The sequence below is a fragment of the Trachypithecus francoisi genome, unplaced genomic scaffold, assembly GCF_009764315.1.
Source record: "Trachypithecus francoisi isolate TF-2019V2 unplaced genomic scaffold, Tfra_2.0 Lachesis_group5, whole genome shotgun sequence".
In the NCBI taxonomy this organism is placed as follows: Eukaryota; Metazoa; Chordata; class Mammalia; order Primates; family Cercopithecidae; genus Trachypithecus; species Trachypithecus francoisi.
Genome location: NW_022681470.1, coordinates 121,003,335 through 121,026,113, shown reverse-complemented (window position 1 = coordinate 121,026,113; position 22,779 = coordinate 121,003,335). Strand labels below are relative to the sequence as shown.

At 39.3% G+C, this 22,779-nt stretch overlaps 1 protein-coding gene across 4 annotated transcripts in view; it reads left to right on the top strand.

Annotated features, from left to right (window-relative positions):
* The window catches only part of CDC14A (cell division cycle 14A), a 168,378-nt gene that overhangs the window by 92,903 nt on the left and 52,696 nt on the right, over positions 1-22,779 (top strand). For 3 of the 4 annotated variants that reach the window (XM_033199722.1, XM_033199724.1, XM_033199720.1), the window contains exons 8-9: positions 9,762-9,849; positions 17,145-17,375. In XM_033199722.1, the coding sequence (XP_033055613.1) occupies positions 9,762-9,849; positions 17,145-17,375 (319 nt within the window). The remainder of the gene's footprint in view (positions 1-9,761; positions 9,850-17,144; positions 17,376-22,779) is intronic. The other variant, XM_033199723.1, reaches the window with a different exon arrangement.

The following is a 22,779-nucleotide window of genomic DNA, read 5'->3' as shown; positions in this document are numbered from 1 at the left end:
AATAAAGGAACTCTTTTCTGACACTCTGTGGGCCCAGGCATTTCCTGTCAGATTTCTCTTGCTGTTTGCCCTGTTCTAGTGAGTATGATATTTGGTGAACTTGTGGAATAGCTGAATTCATACATTTTATTAGCTCCAGGAAAGTCAGTATTCCAATGAAGGCAGTGTAGTTTTCAAAGCAAAATTTTATTGTTGACAGCAATTGGTGAGACTGTGAACCTTAGATGGTTAGGGGATGTTCAAGATGCAACTTTTCAAAGGCACTTCTTTACTAAAGTATGTTTAGTAAAGGATATGGCTCAAAAAAAAAAAAAACAAAAACAAAAACAAAAACAAAAAACCAACAGCAACAGAAAGCCCAAACCAACAAGACTGTATCTCTATGTGAGATTAAAGGGGAATCTTATAGAAAAAGTGCTACTTATAAATACTTCTAGTGATGAGGTCAACAGAATTTGGGAAATACTTGTGTAAAGTCTACAGCTAAACCTCTGCCTATCCTGCAAAAGGTTATATCCATCTTCCTCCTGCAATTCCAGGGTCTAAAGCAGTGCTGTCCAATAGAAATATGAAAGTGAAATTAGTTTTTTTTTTTTTTTTTTTCTTGAGACGGAGTCTTGCTCTGTCGCCTGGGCTAGAGTGCAGTGGCCGGATCTCAGCTCACTGCAAGCTCCGCCTCCCGAGTTTACGCCATTCTCCTGGCTCAGCCTCCGGAGTAGCTGGGACTACAGGCGCCCGCCACCTCGCCCGGCTAGTTTTTTGTATTTTTTTAGTAGAGACGGGGTTTCACCGTGTTAGCCAGGATGGTCTTGATCTCCTGACCTCGTGATCCGCCCGTCTTGGCCTCCCAAAGTGCTGGGATTACAGGCTTGAGCCACCGCGCCCGGCCGAAAGTGAAATTAGTTTTAATGATACGTTTTACTTGTTGTAAATATGTTGTTTACATATTTACTAATATACCTAAAATAGCATTTAACATGTAAGCATTATAAAAATTATTAATGATGTATATATTTTACATTTTTTTTCAATTAAGCCTTGGAAGCCCAGTGTGTAGTTTATTTCTTTTATTTATTATCTTTTTTTGAGACAGGGTCTCGCTCTGTCACCCAGGCTGGAGTGCAGTAGTGCAACCTAGGCTTACTGTAGTCTTGACCCCCTGGGCTCAAGCCATCCTCCCACCTCAGCCTCCAGAGTAGCTGGGACCACAGGTGTATGCCACGTTGCCCTGCTAATTTTTGTATTTTTTGTAGAGATGGGGTTTCGCCATGTTGCCCAGGCTGGTCTTAAACTCCTAGGCTCAAGCAGTCCGCCCACCTTGTCTTTCCAAAGTCCTGGGATTACAAGTGTGAGCCACTACGCCTGGCCTCCAGTGTGTAGTTTATACTATAGCATATCTTAATTTAGACTAGCCATATTTCAAGTGCATAGTAGCCACATGTAGCTGGAGTGTGGATTCTGCGAGGACAGACTAGCCAATGTACTGTCGTAGTCCATCAGTATGACATGAAGCCTAGGTTATATCTCCTTGCTTCATGTGATCTGTTGTTCACATGAGAGTTAATTTCAACGCCCTGTTCTATTTAGAAAGCTCGAGGTGAGATACCTCAGGCTCTTGCTTTATTTTCATGTGACTTAAAAATGGCCCATTGTATTAAGTATTGATAAACAACACCAGGTGTTGGCTTCCATCTTGCAAAAGTATCTTCCAAAATGTGGTCTTTCCAGGTCCTTTACCAAGCTGTTGTGGAACTGTGCAGTTCCTTACATTTGCCCCGATCAGACATGAAATTTGGGCAGGTATGCTGGGAAAGTTGAGAAAAGTAACTGTGAGATGATGGTCTAAAACCTTCCTCTAAGAATCAGTGTCAAAACATTTATGCTTCTCTAACAGCTTCTTAAGGTATTCTCAAAGAATACATACTTTGAGAACCTTGAGAACGTTTACTCCTTTGAAATCTAGCCATTTCAAATCTAGTTCAGAAAAATAAAAGTTGACTTTTTATCCTAGGGAAAAATAATGAAGATGATAGAGCTTGAACATTCAATTAAATTATGTAGCTGTAGGTATGTGAGGAACTATGCTCTTTAATAGTAAAGTTTAATGGTTAATGCTAGTGTAGGCTAATACTCTGCTTGTAAGACCTGGAAGTGGCACCCATATACAGAGTCTACTTTCAGTCAGCTTTCTTCTAGTGTTTTGGGGGGTAGCTGTCCTTACCAAACAAGATGTTGCCCAAACACCAGTGATCATTCATGATGCTACTGGTAAGCAGTTATTATTTATCAGAGAGAATTTGAAGTTGTGTCTTTCGTTTGTTATTTTGCTTGCCCCAAAGGGCTTTCCACTGTTTACCAGAAAGCTTGCCATGTTTGATGATGGAAGTGTGATGTGGTAGCAGTGTCCTTAGTTGGGTTTGGGAGAAGAAATTTAGAGAAATGATGCTTCAGTGGCAACATTGGAGGTTCCTCATCACTGTGGCTTACATTTATTATCCCATTCAAAATTCAGCCCATGCAATTCCAAGGAGTCTCCTTAAATATCTATTTGGGGATTAGGTGAAACTAAAAGTTCAAAAACGACTTCAAAACTGAGAAAGTACTTTGATTTTTTTCTTTGAGCTATTTTCTAGCTGCCATTATCTGCCCCCTGCTATAAGTCATTCCTTTTTTGGGTGTGAAAAACAAAATTATGAGAATATTTTCCAGAATATCAAACTATTGTAGCCTTGATCCTGTACTTTTAAATGTGAACAAATTCAGGCCACTTCTTTACCATTGTCTTGACAGAAGTTAGAGCCACACTTGGCCTGCAGGCCTGATGACAGAGGCACTGGTTACTGCCTTGACAACAGTCACCGCACAGGGCTTCCTTTTGTTTTTTCATCATGGCACATGGAGAAAATGATAATATTTGCTCAACACCCTGTGATTATAGCTCACAGCTGTTGGCAACTGGCCTGGGGGCTCTGGCTGCTCCAGTCTGCCCAGGCAGCTCCATTCTAGTCACACTGGTTAGGAAGCTTTGTTTTACAGAAATAATGGTGTGCAGATGAACATTTGTTATTTGAGAGTCAAGTAGCCACACCATGCTCCTTGTGGCCGCATTCTTATAGCTTTTCAGTTCATTTGTTGAACAGATATTAAATGCCTCCTGTTTGCTCCATATATTTGCTAGGCCCAATGTTTCTTTTTCTTTTTTGTTTTTTAGGAGGCTACCAGTAATACCATCTCTCCATGTGTAGGGTTAAAGCCTTTACTCTTGTCACCTGGTATCATAGAATCCATGTATTCTTGTGCCTCATTCTGCAGAAGTTGCCATATTTGAGTCTTGCCCCAAGCCCCCATTTTTATGCTTATCAATTTAGTTGTGATACAGAATTTCTCACTGATCAACGGCAGGCTGAAATGTGGACTATTTTGTTCCTGAGACATTCAAGCAATTCAGTTTATCATTATTGCTATCTTCACCTAAAGGGTGCTCTTTTGGGGAAAGACCATTTCTATTCTAGAAAGTGATTTCACATTATTTTAGCCACATTACAATGTAGCCCATCTAGGAACTGTTTGTGAAAAAGCATGGATTCATTCTGGATGCCTGGGATTGGGTCTTTCTTGGATCTTAGGCCTCTTCGATCAAGACTTCACATTATTATCAGGGTGTAGGTTTTAAAAATTAAGTCTGATTATATCATTCCCCTGTTTTATCATTTCCCCATCATGGACTCCACACTGACTAAAGGTGTGGAGGAAATGCAGACTCCTTACTATAGCACGGAAGGCCCTTCTTTACATGGGCTTGTCCTTCTTCTCCACTCTTGTCCTTTTCCACTCCCTTCCCATACCCAAATCCACACAGCTAACCAGGTGGCGGCTTCTGAGCTTTTGCACATGCTCTTGCTCCCTCCTCCTGCCCGTCAACTCTTTTTTCTGGTCCACTGTATTTACACGGCTGACTGTTAAGTCCTTCTCAACCCTGTGGAAGCTCTTCTCATGTAGCCTTGTGTGGTACTCTGTTTACACATCTGTGTCTTTCCTGTATCTGTGGGTAATTTTGGGCAGGAACTGTGTCTTATTATTCTTTGAGTAAGTAACCTAGTAGCACAGTACACTCATAGTGGGCAGTCATGATTTGTGGAATGAAAGAACTAATGAATAAATGTGTGAATAAATACTAAAAACAGGAGAAAAGCAAATTTCAAGATATTTTATATGATCTGTTTTCAGTGGAAAGTGCCTAAAACATGTTAATTAATAATCCATTCTGATTTTGCAGTAATATTCCAAGGGACAAATTTACCACGGTAGACAACTTCTTCAAACGATGTTTATTTTATCAGCAGCCAATCTATGCTGCAAGAGTGAGGTTTTTTTGTTCTAAGTCAGTTATTTACAACACAGATTGCTAGATATTTTAATCTAAGACCAGTTCTGTATGCAACATCAATTTAGTTTAATATGTGACTGGGGACTATCTCCAGGTTGACTCTGTCACCCTTCACTGTGTAAGTAAATTTCTAGATTGACCAGGTTGTGTAGAGTCCTAACAATTGCTCTTTAGCACTTACCTTGAGAAACAGTAAAGTTTGTTAGGCCTCCCATCTCTCAACAAGTCACATTGGGTCAACAGCAGGAGTCAATGTTGTTGAACACTGAAGTTATGATGCTTCAAGACTTTGAATTAGAATTTGTACAGCAAACTAAAATGTAATCTGGATGCTGCTTGGTCTGCCTTCTTTACATGTTGGTGGATTATGACACTGGAAATATGGGACTGCCATAGGACTGGGGTCAAGCAGTCCCCAGAATGCAAGTATGTGGGCATGTCCTCACCACCTGAAGCAGTTATGGAAGTGCGCCTCCCGTTGGCGATTTGAATATTGGAAGAACTATTAGAAGAAGCATTCTCCTGCAGCCATCTGGTAGCATTCATTACACCACTCTAAATCCTCACGTTTAAGGAAGCAAAATTACTTCCTGGCCACTGCAACTGCAAAAGTGAGGGGACCCAGTGTTTCCGTATCTTACACCCATTGCTGGTTCAAAGGTCACGTTGGTTAAGTCTATTAAATGTTTTGAGACTTACCCTGTCCTAAACAATTCCCCATGGCTTTTTTTCTTCCTCTTTAATGATTGTTTGGTATCTTTTCCTTCTTTTATCTCCAGACTTCTTAAGAGAGCAGTCTCGACTCTAACTAATTATGGTCTGGCCTCTACTGAAACTGTTCCTGTTGACACAAGGGTTCATAAAACCAAGTGGCTATGCTTGTTCTTCTTCCTACTTGGTTTATTCTGTGGTTGCTCTCTAATTCGCATTCCTTCCCTGATTTATAATGTGCTGTCATTTGGATTTCTTCTCCGTCCATGGCTACCCATCTTTTTCAGCCTCCCTCTCAAGTCCTTTCTCTTCCTTTGCCCACCCTGATTTGCTGGGGTTCTCTAGGGCCTCATGATTTCTGGTTATACACACTTTGTATGATTGAGTGCATCCAGTTCCAAGTTTCAACAACCATGTATGTGCTGCTGACTCCAAATCATCTTTGCATCTTGAGCTTTGGAGTGGCATCTGCAAATGTGCACTGGATTTTTGCACCCTGCTGTTATTGTACTAGCAGAGGTGTTCACTGATCTGGACTGTTGGAATGGGACCCTACATGTTTTCCAACCTACCGTCTCTCTGCTGCAGCTGATGCTAGCAGAGGTGAAGCAGTCATCCACATGGGGCACTCCTTTTTCCCTCCACTGCACCGTCTCCCTCAAAAGCAAGTCTAAATTAATAACCTAGAGTTTGATTATTATTTAAAGCCAGATGGCACATCAACTTAAACGAAATAATTCAAATATTTACTTTGCTTTAAGCTCTTAAAGTGCCCATCCTTACAGCATGTTTGTGTTTATGTGATACAACTATACTGTCAACACTGTTTTGTTGTTTTAGAAGTTAGGGAAATATAAAGAAGACACTTCTTAAATGAATTTTAAAAAGCCATTGTGGTTCTACCTTATTAAATTTCAAAATAGTCTTTGTGCCACTGTCATTCCTCTTCTGTACTTTTAGTATCACACTTTAAAAGTGTAATTTGACTTTTTCTTTAATGGATAAAAAACAGAGATGAGAATAACACCTACCTCATAGGGTTGCTATGAGAATTAAATTGTATAGAATACAGTAGTGCTTAACAAAGAGTCGGTGGTATCCACATATTTGCTGCCATTTTTGTTACTGTTATTTGTCATTCCCACTTGCCTTTGGACTCTGTAAAAGCACAGAGAATGCTTTGTATTGTTTTATGTTTGACAATATGTTACAGTCCTAGATATATAATAAAGGCTCAGCAAATGTTTAAATGAATGTTGAATTGCACTTCAAAATTGTTTCTGCATGTTTTCCTAGAAAACACATCTGTTGATAAAGGGAATCAATCTTGTAATCGTCAACCTCAAAGATCATCTTTTCTATCTTACTGTAGGTTTATTACAGTAGTTAAAAGGTCAAATAGTTTTCAGTGTTTGGACTGAAAAATATATTTGTGACCACTATTTTAGAGTCACAGATGCATTTTGTAGAAATCATAAAAATTGGCCGGGCGCAGTGGCTCATGCCTGTAATCCCAGCACTTTGGGAGGCTGAGTTGGGTGGATCATGAGGTCAGGAGTTCGAGATCAGCCTGGCCAACATGGTAAAACCTGGTCTCTACCAAAAATACAAAAAAATTAGTTGGGCTTGGTGGCGTGTACCTGTAATTCCAGCTACTTGGGAGGCTAAAGCAGGAGAATTGCTTGAACCCGTGAGGCAGAGGTTGCAGTGAGCTGAGATTGCACTATTGCACTCCAGCCTGGGTGACAGAATGAGACTCCATCTCCAAAAAAAAAAAAAAAAAAAAAAAAGGATTGTAAAAATTCATGTTTTTTAGTCAAATTATATTTTGAGTGCACCAAGAGAGTGAACTATTCAAAGGAAAGCTGTGAATCTTTTGTAGACTGGAGAATCCTACGGCACAGTGAATAACAACACCTAAATGTATCACTTTGAGGAATTCGGATTTTTTTATTTTGGGTTTTTCTTACAGTGAAGAACATCTGTCTTTTTTTTTGCATAGTATTTGGTAGGTAGTAGGCTTCAGATCAGAAGTGGTGAAATCATACTCTTGCCTCATCGTTGCTTAGGTATTTGTTTATAAAATGTGGTAAGGTTGGAAAGTACCTTAAGTTCCTGTCTGATCTAGATTTCTTTGAAGTGTATGTGTGTGTTTAATTAGAAAAACCAATTTGTGTCATATAAAGTATTTTGTTATTGATAAATATTGACATTTGTATAATTCACTAGAAATAAAGGCACAAATATTAACTTTGGAAGACTACCAAAGTAAACGTATATTATATTAGGTTGGTTAAAAGCTGTAACTTTCTTATTAATTTTTTTCTCAGATTTAGGTCTAAGACCTAATCTTTTTTGTTTATTCCATCAACCTTCTCCTGGCTGCTGAATATAACCCAATATTACCTATTTATCTTTTTGCGTAGGAGGATTTGCAAACATATTCTTTTGGTTCTGTGAATGAATGTATCTTAGGGAGTCCCTTGCCTCTCTCTATATGATTAATTATAAAAGGTTGCTATTTAACCAAATGGATTTCTGTAATCCAAATAAGAGATATTGCACAGTGTATTTATCTAACCTACTTGGTTGATGGTCAAGGATACAGAAATAGTGACCGTAGAAACCTGTTTTCTTTTATTGTTCATAAAGAATTGGTTTTAGTCTCTTGATGATTAGTGCATACCTTTATTCTTGGATTTTCAAATACTATTTTAAGCTTAATAATTACTTGAGAGATATTGGATAATTAATTTGAGACTTTTATTTAAACAAGCAAATGTTTAATTGCCATAATTAGATTCTTTATTTGTTATAGATAGAAGCTATGCTTGAGGTTTAATTTCACATGTGCATTCATAACATTCATAACACTCATAAAATAGATGTTACTTAGGGCATTTTGGAGATTTTTTTTTTTTCTTTGAGATGGAGTCTCACTGTGGCCCAAGCTGGAGTGCAGTGGCATGAACTCAGCTCACTGCAACCTTCGTCTCTGGGGGTCAAGCAGTTCTCCTGCCTCAGCCTCCCAAGTAGCTGGAACTACAGGCACATGCCACCATACCCGGTTAATTTTTCTGTATTTTTAATAGAGACGAGGTTTCACCATGTTGCCCTGGGTGGTCTCGAACTCCTGACCTCAGGTGATTGACCCACCTTGGCTTCCCAAAGTGCTAGGATTACAGGTGTGAGACACTGCGCCCGGCTGGAGATATTATGTTTATTACAATTAGATTAAATGCAGTTCAGATGTTTATAAAATGGTATGCACAGTTTCACATATAACTTTTTATAACTGGGAAGAAACATCTGCATTTAAAAAATGACAATTATATTTTATAACCAAGTTTTGATTTTCGTGGATTTGATAATGGGCAATTTAAGTAGTTAAAGTAGTGGCTGCAGTTTTTTTTGATGGCCATATTCCAATTTGTTTAATGAATATTTATTGTGTACTTACGGTAGAGTACAGAGTCTATATTTGGGTCAGTTTTGTACTATTAAGGTCCTTACCATATAATGGGGGAGAAAGCTTTTTATATGAATAGTAATAGATGGCCCAGTGAAGAGAACAACATTGCTTCCCTGCCCTGAGGATGGAGATGAGAAGGCAAGGGTAGGGGTAGGTGGGGAGGGGGTGGTGGTGGTAAAGACAGCGTAAGTAAAGAGGTGACATATATATTTTGTGATGCATTGCACAAATGCCTCCCAATGACTGCAAAATTTGGGGTAACCTTACTCATGCCCCAGTGTCCCATGGTTCAAAGGCACATGGGGAAGGGAAGAAAATGGGGGAGATGATGGAGCCATGGGAAGGTGCTTGGCCACTTTCTTGGTCTTTAAGCCTTTTCTGAGGATCTCTTAGTGTGTATAGACTAGAGGCTGGTAACTGGTGCTCAAAGTCAGCCAACAGGCATATTTTTTTGGTTTCATAGGAGTTAAAAACTTAATTTAAAAGTCAACATTTTAAAAAGAGAGATGAAAATTCAATTGGAAGATCAGCTGTGTTCAGTCCACTTTCCTGCAAGGTGTCTCATTAGCTGGAGTGGAGGAGCACCTGACTCTGTGTATGTCACTTGTCTGAGTCTTGTTAGCCCTCAGAGTACAGCTTGTCTGACTCTGGTTTGTGGAATGGATGTGCCAGTATCCCTCGCTCCTGCCTTTTGCCATTTCCCCCTCTAAAAATCGGCATTGACAAGAGATACCAGCTCTATAAAAAGAGAAAAAAAAATTGAAAGTGTATTCATCATGAGCTTGATATTTACAGATTTTTTTTCATTTTTTAAAATACGTTTACTACAATTCATGGAAAGTGTTCATATTTCCCATTTTCTCTTACTTATTGCCAGGACAAGCAATGTTTGTTTTCATTTCATTTCTTTGCAGAGTGGCCGGGAAACAAACATTTTATGCAAAATACCTCTGCTGTAAATAAAAGTTTCTAAACGTTTCATACAGTCTAGACACAAGTTTTTCTAAAGCAGACTGAATTCCAAAATAGCATTCTGAGAATCAGGTGCATGTTTTTATTTTAAGCTATATTTGTCTACATGTATGTCTAATTAGTACTAAGAGTGAAAAGCGGTTTAATTTGTAAGGGTTTCCTAAATTGTATAAGAATTATAAAATATTTTTCTTCTCTTTTCTTACAAAATTCTGCCAGCGAGTTGAAAATGGTGACTTCAACTGGATTGTTCCAGGAAAATTTTTAGCATTTAGTGGACCACATCCTAAAAGCAAAATTGAAAATGGTAGGTTTTTTTTTCCTTTACCATCCAAACATTTATTTTGATTTATCTTTCTAAGTTTCTTAACTTCCTCAGATAATTATTTTCTTTGGTAATAGTCTCCAAAGAATATTTATTCACAATTTAAAAAATTGAACAGTGGTGACTAGGGTGTTAAATATTATACTTCCAGTAGATGGAGCTATAATCACTGTTTTAGAACTTAACAAATTTTTAGCTTGCCATAAATAGGATGTTGACTTTACCTGACCCCCAATTATTAGAGAAGAATCTGAGAAACGAACTGGTCAAACTTATAAGCAGATTGCTGTATTCTTTCAGTGGTTCTCAGATTTATTTGTTGGTAGAGTGCTACACATGAAGGTATTCTTTGGGTAACACCATGTTGAATAATGATGGTGAAGACAATCTGTCATTTATTGAATGCTTAGGTGCTAGTTACACAAATTACAGCATTATCTCTTTTAACACTCAACTCTATGAGATATAGATATTGTTATCTCCATTTTAGGGAGGAGTAAACTGAGCCTTATTAGTAGGGAATTTGCCCAAGGTAACAAAGTAATAGGCAGAACTGGTACTCCAAACCAGAGGAGGACTCCTAAACATTGCCACTACACTGATACACTTAGTTCCATTGTGACAACTAGGTACAATTTTCTGGCTGACAGTGGTTAAACTACTTGTTTGCAGCATATTTATTGCCATGGGCATACATATTTAGGAAAAAAATAAAAGCAAAACTAAAAATAAACCTTTTGAATAAAACATGATCAGCTATGCAAGTTTTCCAATTAATACATATTTTGCACTTACTAATTTTTTCTATCTACTAACATTCCCTAGAAGAAAAGTAATGATAGACAACAGAGGTTCAAGAATAATTTATAAGAGAAGTATATAAAATTGAAAAATATCCATGAACAGAATAGCTTCCCGCCCCACTCCCTACTCTTTTCTCTCTCTCTATCTGATCATAGAGGTGGGATACAAGTGTTCTGAGGGAACCTAACTTGAAACCCCTGGTCTAGATTTATTCTTCAGCTGGGCATGATGGCATGTGCCTGCAATCCCAGCACTTTGGAAGGCCGAGGTGGGAGGATTGTTTGAGGCCAGGAGTTCGAGGCCAGGAGTTCAAGGCCAGCCTGGGCAACATGGTAAAACCCTGTCTCTTAAAAAAAAAAGAAAAAAGATTTATTTTTCTTTAATGAATATTCTAGAATGTAGTTTCATTGCATATTGTTATTTATGCATTTAGGTTTTATAATTTGAGCTTTCATAAATATGCTTATCATTTCATACCTGTGACGTATCTAATAGGGAACTCTGCTTGAATCATCATTTTACTGTGTGGATGGGCAATCCAGGTCTAGAGAGTTAAGCTCACAAACAGGATACTTCCATGTGAAGCCAGAATTTGATCTTCTCACTTATAAGCTTGCTAAATAATCTGTTTTGGTCTGGACATTCAGTAATTAACCTCTGTCATTTTGGGTTGTTATAGGAATTACATGTTGAGAACCTGAGGAAACTGCTTTCTGACAGTTGGCCTTTCAAGATAAGACTGATTAAACCTGCTTTCTGTGCAAATTACCTGACTCAGGCCCAGGAAATGTTAGTAGGGATATTGTTTCAGTAGTAGTTTTGTTGTTGGGTATTTGGCAAGGTCAAAAGACTTTCACCATTTGTGATTCATGTGTTTGACTATGTTTTCTTAATGAGAAATTGAGAGGTATAATTGTAAAAGCTATTTAAAATATTTTTATGTATATAGACATTGTGTATTCTATGGATACATGCGTTTAAAAAATTTTTTTTTTTTTAACAGAAGTGGGATCATAACATAGTTACTATCTTACAGCCAGGTTTCTTCCCTTAACATATCACGACTTCTTTCTATAGCAGTAAATGTAGATCCATGTAATCATTTTCCATGATTGCATTGCATATTATTCTACCATATGACTGTGCCATATTGTGTTAATTTATTTTTGGTTTTTGCTTTTGTTTTTTTAGAGACAGGCTCTTGCTTTGTTGCCCAAGCTGGAGTGCAATGGTGTGATCATAGCTCATTGCAACCTTGAACTCCTGTCCTCAAATGATCTTCCTGCCTCAGCCTCCCGAGTAGCTGGGACTACAAGGCACGTCCCACCATACCTGGCAGATTTTTTTTTTTTTTTTTTTTAATTTTTAGTAGAGATGAGGTCTCTGTGTTGCCCAGGCTGATCTTGAACTCCTGGGCTCATGCGATCCTCCTGCCTCCCAAAGCACTATCATTACAGATTTAAGCCACTGAGCCCAGCCTGTTAATTTATTTTTGAATGAGATCTAAGTTGTTTTTCACTTATTCTTATTCTTTTTTTTCTTTTTAAATTTCATCATCTATTTAACCAGATGAACAGTTTTTCACTTTTTAAAAACTGCTGTGGTTGGCATAGATGTTCATACATCTTTTTGCAGCTGTAGTTTCTTCTCTAAATTGTTAGAAATAGAATCACTAGATAGAAGGATATGCATATTTTGTATAATAAGTTATAAGTGTCAAAAATATTTAAAACATTTTTTGGTCCTGTATTTAATAAGGGGAAAAATTATAGCTACCATTCGCTTACCTGCTAAGTCTCTTGCACACACATCATCTATTTAATGATCAGAACAACCCTCTGGAACAGGTGGGATCTATTTTATGGAAAAGAAGCTGGAGGCGTACAGGAATTACCTAACTTGTCCAGGTTCATAGGCCAGTAATTATTGGCATGTGGATTCAAACATTGGTCTATTTAATTCTGAATTCTGTGTTCTTTTAAATTTTATTATAGAGGATGTACACACTCACTCTAGAAAGTTTAAGCAATATAAAGAGTAAAGCTCTTTAAAAACATAATATAATCAAGAAATAATCCCTTTAAGATATTGCTCTGTATGTATATTTTAGTCTATGCATATATTGTGCCCTTTCATATTGACATAAAAAAGTCTGAATGTACATTTATTTCATCTTTGTCAGCTTTTATGATGCCTAGAACAATTTCATTTAAGGCTGCCATTGGTAAAATATTGCTATTTTACTGGAATTTCCATTTTAAGATCTGATATTCACTAGAAGCTTCACTATATTTTTTTGTAAAGGACTTTAACTTTGTAAATTCTTTTTGAAGTTGAGAAAATAATTTTGTGATGGAATTAATAAACCTGATCCAATTACAGTGACATCTTGGTAATTTTTTTTTTTTTTTTGAATTGAGAAACCTTTGTTTTTCTGAGGAGGCTGAAAGTCATTTTAGAGGTTCGTTGGTAGAAAAGCTGAGGTTTTAAAAAAATGATCAAAAAGCTGTTGCTAGGAGGTAGCTAAAGGAAGCTGTAAAATCTTGGGATCTGGGCAGAATGTATTATAAGAGCCTTAAGTGTGTGTTTGTGTCAACAGGGAACACTAGGAGTTTCTTTTAGCCATTTTGATTCACATTGTTTTGACAGTGGGGAAGAGAAGAACCCTACTTTTTTTTTGTTAAACAATTTTGAATTGATAAGTGATGGATAACAACAGAATGAAACAGATATTTTGGATTTCAGATTTTCTGTAAAAATGTCTCTTAAGTGTCACTGTCATTCTCACTTCTATTTAAACACACACACACACACACACACACACTCTGTCTCTTACATACATAGAAAGAGAGCTTCAGACTGAGAATCCCAACAATTTGAGGCATTAGCCTGCTCCTTTTAATGAGAGAAGCCCAGTGTCCCGTTTAGTAAAGAGCCTGGACAGGCTGAAGCCTGGCTTCATTCCTTTTTGGCTGCGTGAACTTCAGTGAGTTCCACAACTTCTCTGAGCATCAGTTTTCTTGTATATCACAGTGGGAGAAATATGATGCTCACTGCAGGCACCTAGTGAGGATTAGAGATGTTATATGAAGTGCCTTGCAGAGTATCGGGCACACATAATAGGCATTTATTAGATAGCAGGTATTATAGTTACATTTTTATCATTAACTAGCCTAATCAACAGATTTTATGTCTTTCTACATTTGCCCGCTCATTTTGCAGTTTTTACTTTTAATAATGACTGAGCGGACTAGTCATTTGACTCTGCTGTTCTTCAGTTTTCAAACTTTAAAATGAGGGCCTGGGAAGAGATGAATAAAGAAATCTCTTTTGACTCTGATACCCTGTTCATGTGTTTGGTCAGCTCAACGCCAGGACTTTGTTGTGGTTCAGTGATGGCGGGGCACCATCTTGTGGCCAGATGGAGTAAGGGTCGGATGAAAGCTCCATCAGCTCTGGGTCGGCACGTTTCACACATTGCTAAAACAAGTCTCTCACAAAAAGCACTCACTTACATCCGTAAAAGCCACATACAGTTGTTCACAGGTCATAGGACATTTTCACTGTTCGTTATAATTTATTCTGAACAGGTTTTTTGTAAAACCTGCTCACCAACTCTAACCGCTCATGCTCATATCATGTTCTCTTATTTGGAGCCTTAACAGATAGAATCAAGTTGAATCTTACTTGAAATTAGCCCCAGCCCGGGTGTTGGAATCTGACTGTCAGGACTGAAATACTGGCTGTACCTGTTACTAGTTGTATGTGTATGGGCCAGCTTTTCTAGGCACCAGAAATTGAGTAATTGCAGGTTTTAATGAGATAATCCACATAAAGCAGTTAGCATAGTGGCTAGCACATAGTAAGTGCTTGATAAATGTTAGGTACAATCGTTGTTATTGTTATTTCAGTGCCCTGTTGCCATATTTGGACAATTTCTGTCCAGTGTTTTTTTCTCAAAAGAGATGTACATCGTTTCTCTTAATATTCTATTTAGGCATATTAGCTATGCTGCCATTTACTCATGATGGAAATTCATATATGAAAGGAGAGATTCTTGCAGCCTTTGTTGCAGGGAGGAAGGGGTTAGGCAACTGCCGTCCTAGGCATGCTAGCAACCTGGAGGCAGAAGCTCTCACCAGCCTGCCACACCCAGGACAGGCTTTCCAGGTGTTTATGAGCCCTTCTTCTCCCCATTCCTCACATAATAGAAAAACTGTTATTTCTTAATGCCAACTACAGTTCTCTTTTTGCTTTAGGCTATAAATCTGTTGCAGGGAAATAATTTGAGCAAGTAAACCAACTAGGAAAACAGACTTGATTTTTGCAGTTAGAAAAGCATGTTTTCTCCATGTTTGTATATGTTTTTGTTTCTACAAAGAAGATTTTAAATAAGCAGTGTATTACCTCTTTGCTCAAAAGCAACATGGCCTGTGAAAATCACATACTGAGCTGTGGATTAATTGGTCCTGCTTTCCAATTCTGTCTTCGTCCTTTGTGTGACCTGGCCAAGTGTACCAGTTAGGGCTGTCTAACTCTGGTAAAAGGCAGTTTTTGGAGTACGTTGGGTGGCTCATAGACTTTAAGAGAAGGCTGGAGAACTAGGCTTAAAAGATGAGCAGGACCCAAGTGGGAAAATGGGAACCACACCAGGCATTTCAAACATAAAAATTTAATACAAGGAGTTTGTTTCAAAAAAGACTAAAAAGTAAAAAGGCAACACTGAAGAAACCAGAATATGTTGGAGAAAACAGCTAGTACCTTTAAGACTGGGGGGACAAAAGGGACAAAAGTGGAGTTAGCAGAACCTGGGAGCTCTGAGGAGGAGCCAGAAGGTTGGTGCTCTGACCTCTGAAGGGAATGCCACACAGCTGGTGTTTGGATTTGGGGGCTGAGGAGTGGAGACCGTGGGGGCTCCAGCCTCAGAGGTGAGTGCAGCAGGATGGTGGTATGAAAGCCAAAGTAAGCTGAGAGCTCTGGCTGCTCCTGTTTTCTGCTGCTGAAGTGATGCTGCCAGGAGGACAGGAAGAAGTTCCTTCCTCCTCCTCAGGGTGCACTTTAGTGCCTCCCATTTTTACAACCAATAGGAAGTCAGATAGAAAGGTAGTCTGGGAAATGTAGGACGTATATGGACTCCAGCCCCAGTGTCACAGGGCATAAGAGAGTTGGCTTGGAGCTGAGAGCTGACTAGCATAACAGGGATCCAAGGCAGCAGGAAATACAGCCAAGGACACAGCACGGAAACAGTCTGATTCACTTTGCTGGCTACCGCCACCCCTGGAACCTACCATCGTGAATGGGTTCCAACTGAGATAATTTCACTCAGCTGGTATGTTAGGGATCAGTGAATCCTGAATGGGTTACAGATGTGGCCATCAATGTGCTGGGAACTTAGTCCCCTGAACCTTTGGAGCTGCCAAGCAAGGCCTGCAATGGCCAGCGCCCCCAGTGGTCGCCTTGGCTGATTAGCTAAGGCTAGGTCTGTAACCCAGCTGACTGCATAGCTCCCAGGATTACTCACATGATGGTGGAGCCGCTCAAAAATAAAAGGGGGTTTAAAGACGGAGCATCTTCCTCCCTCAAAAAAAGGAGGTATCCACAAAAGTTATTCTTTTTGTTTTTAACTAAAAAGTTTCTATTTTAATTGATAAAAATTATATATTTATGGTGTACAACAAGTTTTGAAATATGTATACATTGTAGAATGGCTATCAAGTTTTACTTAAGTATTCTCATATTTTTTTGTGTGGTGAGAAGACTTAAATTCTGCTTTCTAAATGACTTTCAAGTATACAATACATTGTTATTATAGTCACCATGTTGTACAATAGATCTCTGGGATATACTCCTTTCTAACTGAAATTTTGTTTTCTTTGACCAATATCTCCCCAACACCCCCTCTTTTAGTTTCTTAATATGTTAAATGGAGTTAGCCATCCTTAAGAGATGGTTTTGAGAATTTGAAATGATATGCAATTGTGACTTGTACGTAGTAGGTACTTAATAATAATTGCTTTTGGGGAGCATTGTACTACAAATTAAAACTCTACATATGGCAAAAAAGCTTTAGCTGTAGTTGAAAAATATTTGTCAAGTGGCGAATAAAGCTCAAGGGAGAATAAAGTCACCAAGAACCATTCTAGGTCTGTTATGCACATTTGAGTACTTCAAGAATGCCTTTGTGTTGGGAGTCGGAAGAGTATGCTCCCAGGATTCGAATCTAGCGGTTGAGATTTTGAACTTTAATGATGTATTTCCAGTACTTAGAGAAGCTTTCTTTTTAACCTCCTATGGTGCTTACAGTTATGAAGATTGATGCTTTTAGGAGCTTGCTGTGACCTTTTCTCTCACGCAACACACTTTCTTCCCAAGCTTTGTTGAGATTTATACACTTCATTGTTGAGAGTTTTGTATTTCTGGGTTATGGAAGATGAAATGCATGCCTTTTGCTTACTGCTCCTTTCTTCCTTTAGGTTATCCTCTTCACGCCCCTGAAGCCTACTTTCCTTATTTCAAAAAGCATAATGTGACCGCAGTTGTGAGGCTGAACAAAAAGATTTATGAGGCAAAGCGCTTCACAGACGCTGGCTTCGAGCACTATGACCTCTTCTTCATAGATGGCAGCACACCCAGTGACAACATCGTGCGAAGGTTCCTGAACATCTGTGAGAACACCGAAGGGGCTATCGCCGTTCACTGCAAAGGTGTGTGCAAGGCCTCGGTGGTGGTGGCTGCGCTTATCGAAGGGGCAGGCCAAAGAAGAGCGAATAACATAAAACAAAACCTGTTTAGTGTCTTAGAACACAATGAGGTTTTTAATTTGAGACAACTGGGACACAAACTCATTTTTGTAACCCCTTCTTAAAGAAATGATTGCTTGGGTGTGGACAATTGGTGGTGGTGTGGCTTTCTTGATATGCCAGTTTTTCAGACTTTACCTTTCCAGGTCCATGTGCTACAATGAGGGGAAATTACAGTAGCAGTGTCCTTAGGCTGCAGGAACACCTTTAAACAGGTGAAATTCTCAAGAGGCAAGGGTTGTTAGTTTTCCTCTCTCCTTTGTTTTTTTTTCAGAATTGCTCATCTCTTCCCCATCCTCTTGCACTGTCGTGGTTCTGTTTTATGACCCAGTTATCTGGACCCCCATTCCAGTCTCTGCCCATCCCTCCCCTGCTAGTCTTTGGCTTCATGGAGCAGAGTGTCTTCCATGCCTGTTGCTAGGGACAATCGGCTAGCTTACAATGCTGCTGATGTGATGCTGCCTCTTGGAATGAACTTAAAGAGTTGGTTTTGCAAATACCTGATCTCTGGAGGTGGATACTTTGGGGCAGGAGTTGTTCAGAGTATAGAAGGTTTAGGATTGCCAGATTTAACAAATAAAAATACAGGCTGCCTAATTAAATTTGAATGTTAGATAAACAATGAATACTTTTAAAACAAAAAGTATATGTGTGTCCCAAATATTTCAGGGAACATGCATTCTGTATTTTATCTGGCAACCCCATGTCAGCTACTCAGAAAATATGACATGCCATTTGCTCTAAGCTTAGTTGTTAGACTTCAAGGAGGCTCAAAATCCATTCCACTCCAGATCTTTCAGTGTGGATAATACTGGAAATATTTCAGATATTTTACTGGGTCTTTGATTTAAGCGAGGAGAAATCTCTTGGGCCGCCCTGGGCTGGAGCCTCGAATTCCTCATGCGCAGCTCCTTCTAGTGTCGCTGGGTGGTGCTGTGCTCGTGGTTTTGGGGCTAGACCCGGTTTCCCTCTCATTTTATGCTAATCATCTAGTAGGTGTTGGGGAGGGTGCTGTTCTTTTCATGTGCCTAGTGCTGCTGTAACTGACTTATTCAGACGAGTATGGCTTTGGTTCTGACAGAAATTAAAATGCCGTTTTGTAGGCCCTTGTTTCTATGTTTAAGATTTGAGTAGGTGGAGGTACTTTGTGAACATGTGAGCAGAAATGGGAAGCTGCGGTTTCCCAGAGACCCGGAGAGATGGAAATGAGCAGCACGTGGCCTGGGTTTGGAGGAGGGCTCCCCATGCCAGGCTGCCTCCTCCTGGGTGGACAGAGCTCTCCCTCCCTAACCACCCGGTTAGCTAGCAGGATGGGCCCTGGCTTTATGGGATGTCTTGTCTCTGGCTTGGAAGATGTCACTTGCTGGCTCATTTGTGGGTGCTGCTTTCAGGCCACAGTGGGGTGGCAGTGTGTTGGCTTGTCCCCATGTGATTCATTTGCACCCTGTTTGCTTTTCCATTGCATTTTGTTCAGTATTGCCCAGGTCCAAGAAAAAGCCCACATGTCACGTATTTTAAACATCAGTAGAACTTGAGAGCTAATGGGAACATTTATATCAATGTTTAGCAGGAAATAATCCTATCTTCTCTTTCAAAGTTTAGTTTTGTGCCATAAAAATTGTATTTTTTCCTGAGATTAATTTGGCCTTATTTCCTAGTTCAAGTAGTTTTATTATTACTACGTCATAGAGTTTATCTGTGGATTAGCCATCCGTATCTTGGACTGACAAATTCAAAGGAGAAGAACTGCAAAGCTTTCATTAAAACTCAGTGTGTTTCTTGATATATTTCTCACCTGAGAGACCTTGTGCAAATAAAACTCTCTGGTGTTAAACATTCTTATTACAGATATTTTCTCTATATCCTTGACCTGTGAATGTTTACCTTTTAAAAAATATGTATTTATTTTATATTGCAGATTTCTTTTTTTTCTTTTCTTTTCTTTCCTTTTTTTTTTTTTTTTTTTGGAGAAAGAGAATCTCGCTCTGTCATCCAGGCTGGAGTGCAATAGCGTGATCTTGGCTCACTGCAGCCTGTGCCTCCTGGGTTCGACCAATTCTCCTGCCTCAGTCTCCCACGTATCTGGGATTACAGGTGCCCGCCACCACTCCTGGCTAATTTTTTATATTTTTAGTAGAGATGGGCTTTTGCCATGTTGGCCAGGCTGGTCTTGAACTCCTGACCTCAGATGATCCACCTGCCTCAGCCTCCCAAAGTGCTGGGATTACGGGTGTGAGCCACCGTACCCAGTCTGTATTGTAGATGTTTTTATATTAAATCAGAATCTTTAACATTGAATTCAGTTCTTGTATAGGACAGTCACATTTACATGTGGTGATGTCTTTTTGAGAGTGTTATTTCGTTTTCTTCCACTTGCACACACATAAAGGGTTCTTTTATAGGGATTACACCTTTGGTTTAATTACAGCTGTATTGCTTTTCACAGCATACTTATCTACTATAGGCTTGTTAATTATTTTGACATCTGCCCTGATTAAGTCAGCTTAATTTGCTGGGAATTCAAGCAACATTCAGTCTTTTAACTGAACTAAAAGAAGGAGGGAGAAAGAATCTTTCCTATGTCAGATGAACTTTGGTAGCTACTGAAAAGGGAATGAATATGTCATGCCTCAACATAAAGTATTTTATACAGAGATAAACTAGAAACCAATTTGCTGGGGATTACATTTCAATATCTGCATTTCACTTTGTGGTTGATAAAAGAGATGGCTGTCAATTCTTGAAATTCTCTACCACAAATAATAATCTAAAATACAGCAACGTTGTGATATTCCAGTATGTGATTATTGATGTTCTATAGGGCTTTCAGAAAATGCCTGGAACTGTAAAGCCATTGGTGTTTGACTTGGTATAAATAGAACACTTTTCAACATCTTGTCATGCTGTGGCAGGGAGCCCTTTAATTACAAATGCTTTAAAAATTTTGTTAAAGTTTTTATAGAAACTTAGTGAAATGTTCCTATTCTGTTCAGTTGTGGTAAGAGCTCCTAACTATTGAGTGCTAAGTACGTTCTTTTTATAGATCAAAATTATAGACTCTTTTTTAAAAGGGGGAAGCTGCTTTAGTTTCAGAGAAATTGGAAAATTTCCTGCACCTCCTTTTTGGTTGTGAGTGTGAATAGGAGCCTAAGTGAGGGAGCCATCAAGGTCTTTTCACAGAGGGGAGCAGTGAGAGAGAGTGTTGTCTCCATAAGGAAGGCCCTTTTCTCTCTAGATAGACACCCAAATTGGTGACTTGAAGGAAGAACTCTGGAAACTCACTGGGCTCTGGCTTCTGCTCCAGGATGTCACCTGTGTTTTATCTGTACCGTTGCTTGTAGTCTTGCCAGGCATCTAGGGAATTAACAATGATAGGCACTGGGTGAAATCGAAGGCAAATTACTCAGAACTCTTTTTTTTTTTTTTTTTTTTTTTTTTGAGGCGGAGTCTTGCTCTGTCGCCCAGGCTGGAGTGCAGTGGCCGGATCTCAGCTCACTGCAAGCTCCGCCTCCCGGGTTCCCGCCATTCTCCTGCCTCAGCCTCCCAAGTAGCTGGGACTACAGGAGCCCACCACCTCGCCCGGCTAGGTTTTTGTATTTTTAGTAGAGACGGGGTTTCACTGTGTTCGCCGGGATGGTCTCGATCTCCTGACCTTGTGATCCGCCCGTCTCGGCCTCCCAAAGTGCTGGGATTACAGGCTTGAGCCACCGCGCCCGGCCATTACTCAGAACTCTTAATCGTAAACAACGGGGAGCCCCACTGAGACCATAATTAAACCTCACGCCTCTAAAGAACATTGATGTTTGATCTGGGACAAGAGTCCCTTCAGATTAAAACAGAACATACACACACCTCATCTAATAAAACAGAGTATGAATACTTCTTAAAAAGGAAGGGTTAGCCGGGAGCTGTGGCTCACGCCTGTAATCCTAGCACTTTGGGAGGCCAAGGAGGGCAGATCACCTGAGGTCAGGAGTTCGAGACCAGACTGACCAACATGGAGAAACCCTGTCTCTACTAAAAATACAAAATTAGCTGGGCATGGTGGTGCATGCCTGTAATCCCAGCTACTCAGGAGGCTGAGGCAGGAGAATCGCTTGAACCCGGGAGGCGGAGGTTGTGGTGAGCCCAGATCGCGCCATTGTACTCCAGCCTGGGCAACAGCAGCGAAACTTGGTCTTTAAAAAAAAAAAAAAAAAGGGAAGGGTTAATGGGAAGGAAATGTCAGGCATCTGTAGACATCAGATTGATTGTTCTTTAATTTGCATTTTCAATATATATTCTCAATCCAAGAATATTGCCTCCAAGGGGACAAAATTGTTGTTTTGGCGGGATGAAAAACTTTTTTTTTTTTTTTTTTTTAATAAAGCACAGATTTACATAAACAGATATGCGGTCTATCTGTGACAGTGAAATTTCATTTGGATTGATCAGGAATAAAATATGTAAAGAGGCTCCTGGAAGGAACAATACTGTAAAAAAGGTTGAGGAACACAGATTTAAAGACATACCTTTTTCACATTTTAACATTTCTGAAATTAGAATTCATCTTAAAATTGGTAGCATGTCATAGTTTAATTTTTTTCTTTCTTAGTGGAACTTAGATACTACACGATGGTAGTCTTCGATTTGCTGAAGTACTGTGTGCTCCCAAGTACTGGGAGATAAGAGAAAACTACCTTTATTGTTTGATTAGGGAAAGCTGACAAAGGTCCCCTCAAAAGCAAAAGATTCTTGAACATGTAAAAAATGAAACTATCAACGTTCCCCTACTTTGTTTTGTTTTACACACACACACACACGCACATACACACATTTTTTTTCCTTATTTCTTTTTCTAACTAAATGTTTTCATGGATGAAGTCAACATTGTACCAGTTTTCTAGGTCAGAAATGTCACTTACCTATAACTTTCCCTGTGACCCAGTCCTAATGGGTTTCTAATTCATCTTTTCCTCTTTATTGCATTTGCTCGGCCTCATCCCTTTCCATCCTCATCCCAACCTCCTTCAGCCATCCTTGCTTCCCTGCCCCTGCCTTCCATCTCATCTCTCTTGCTTTTATCTCTGGCTTTTCCAATCCAGCCAGTAATGCTGCTGCCAGACCCATTTGCTTTTTATCACATCACTTTTTTGCCCCCAAATGTATGGCAGCTTCATTTTGCCCTTTCCATTGTTTAAAGAAAAAATGAGTTTTACATGATAGCAGTTATGTTTAGTAGCTGTTGATAATATCGTCACACTTGAATGCAGAGCAGTTTCTGGGCAAGGTTTGATTTCAGTGTTTTTGTGGGAGCATTTGCTAGACT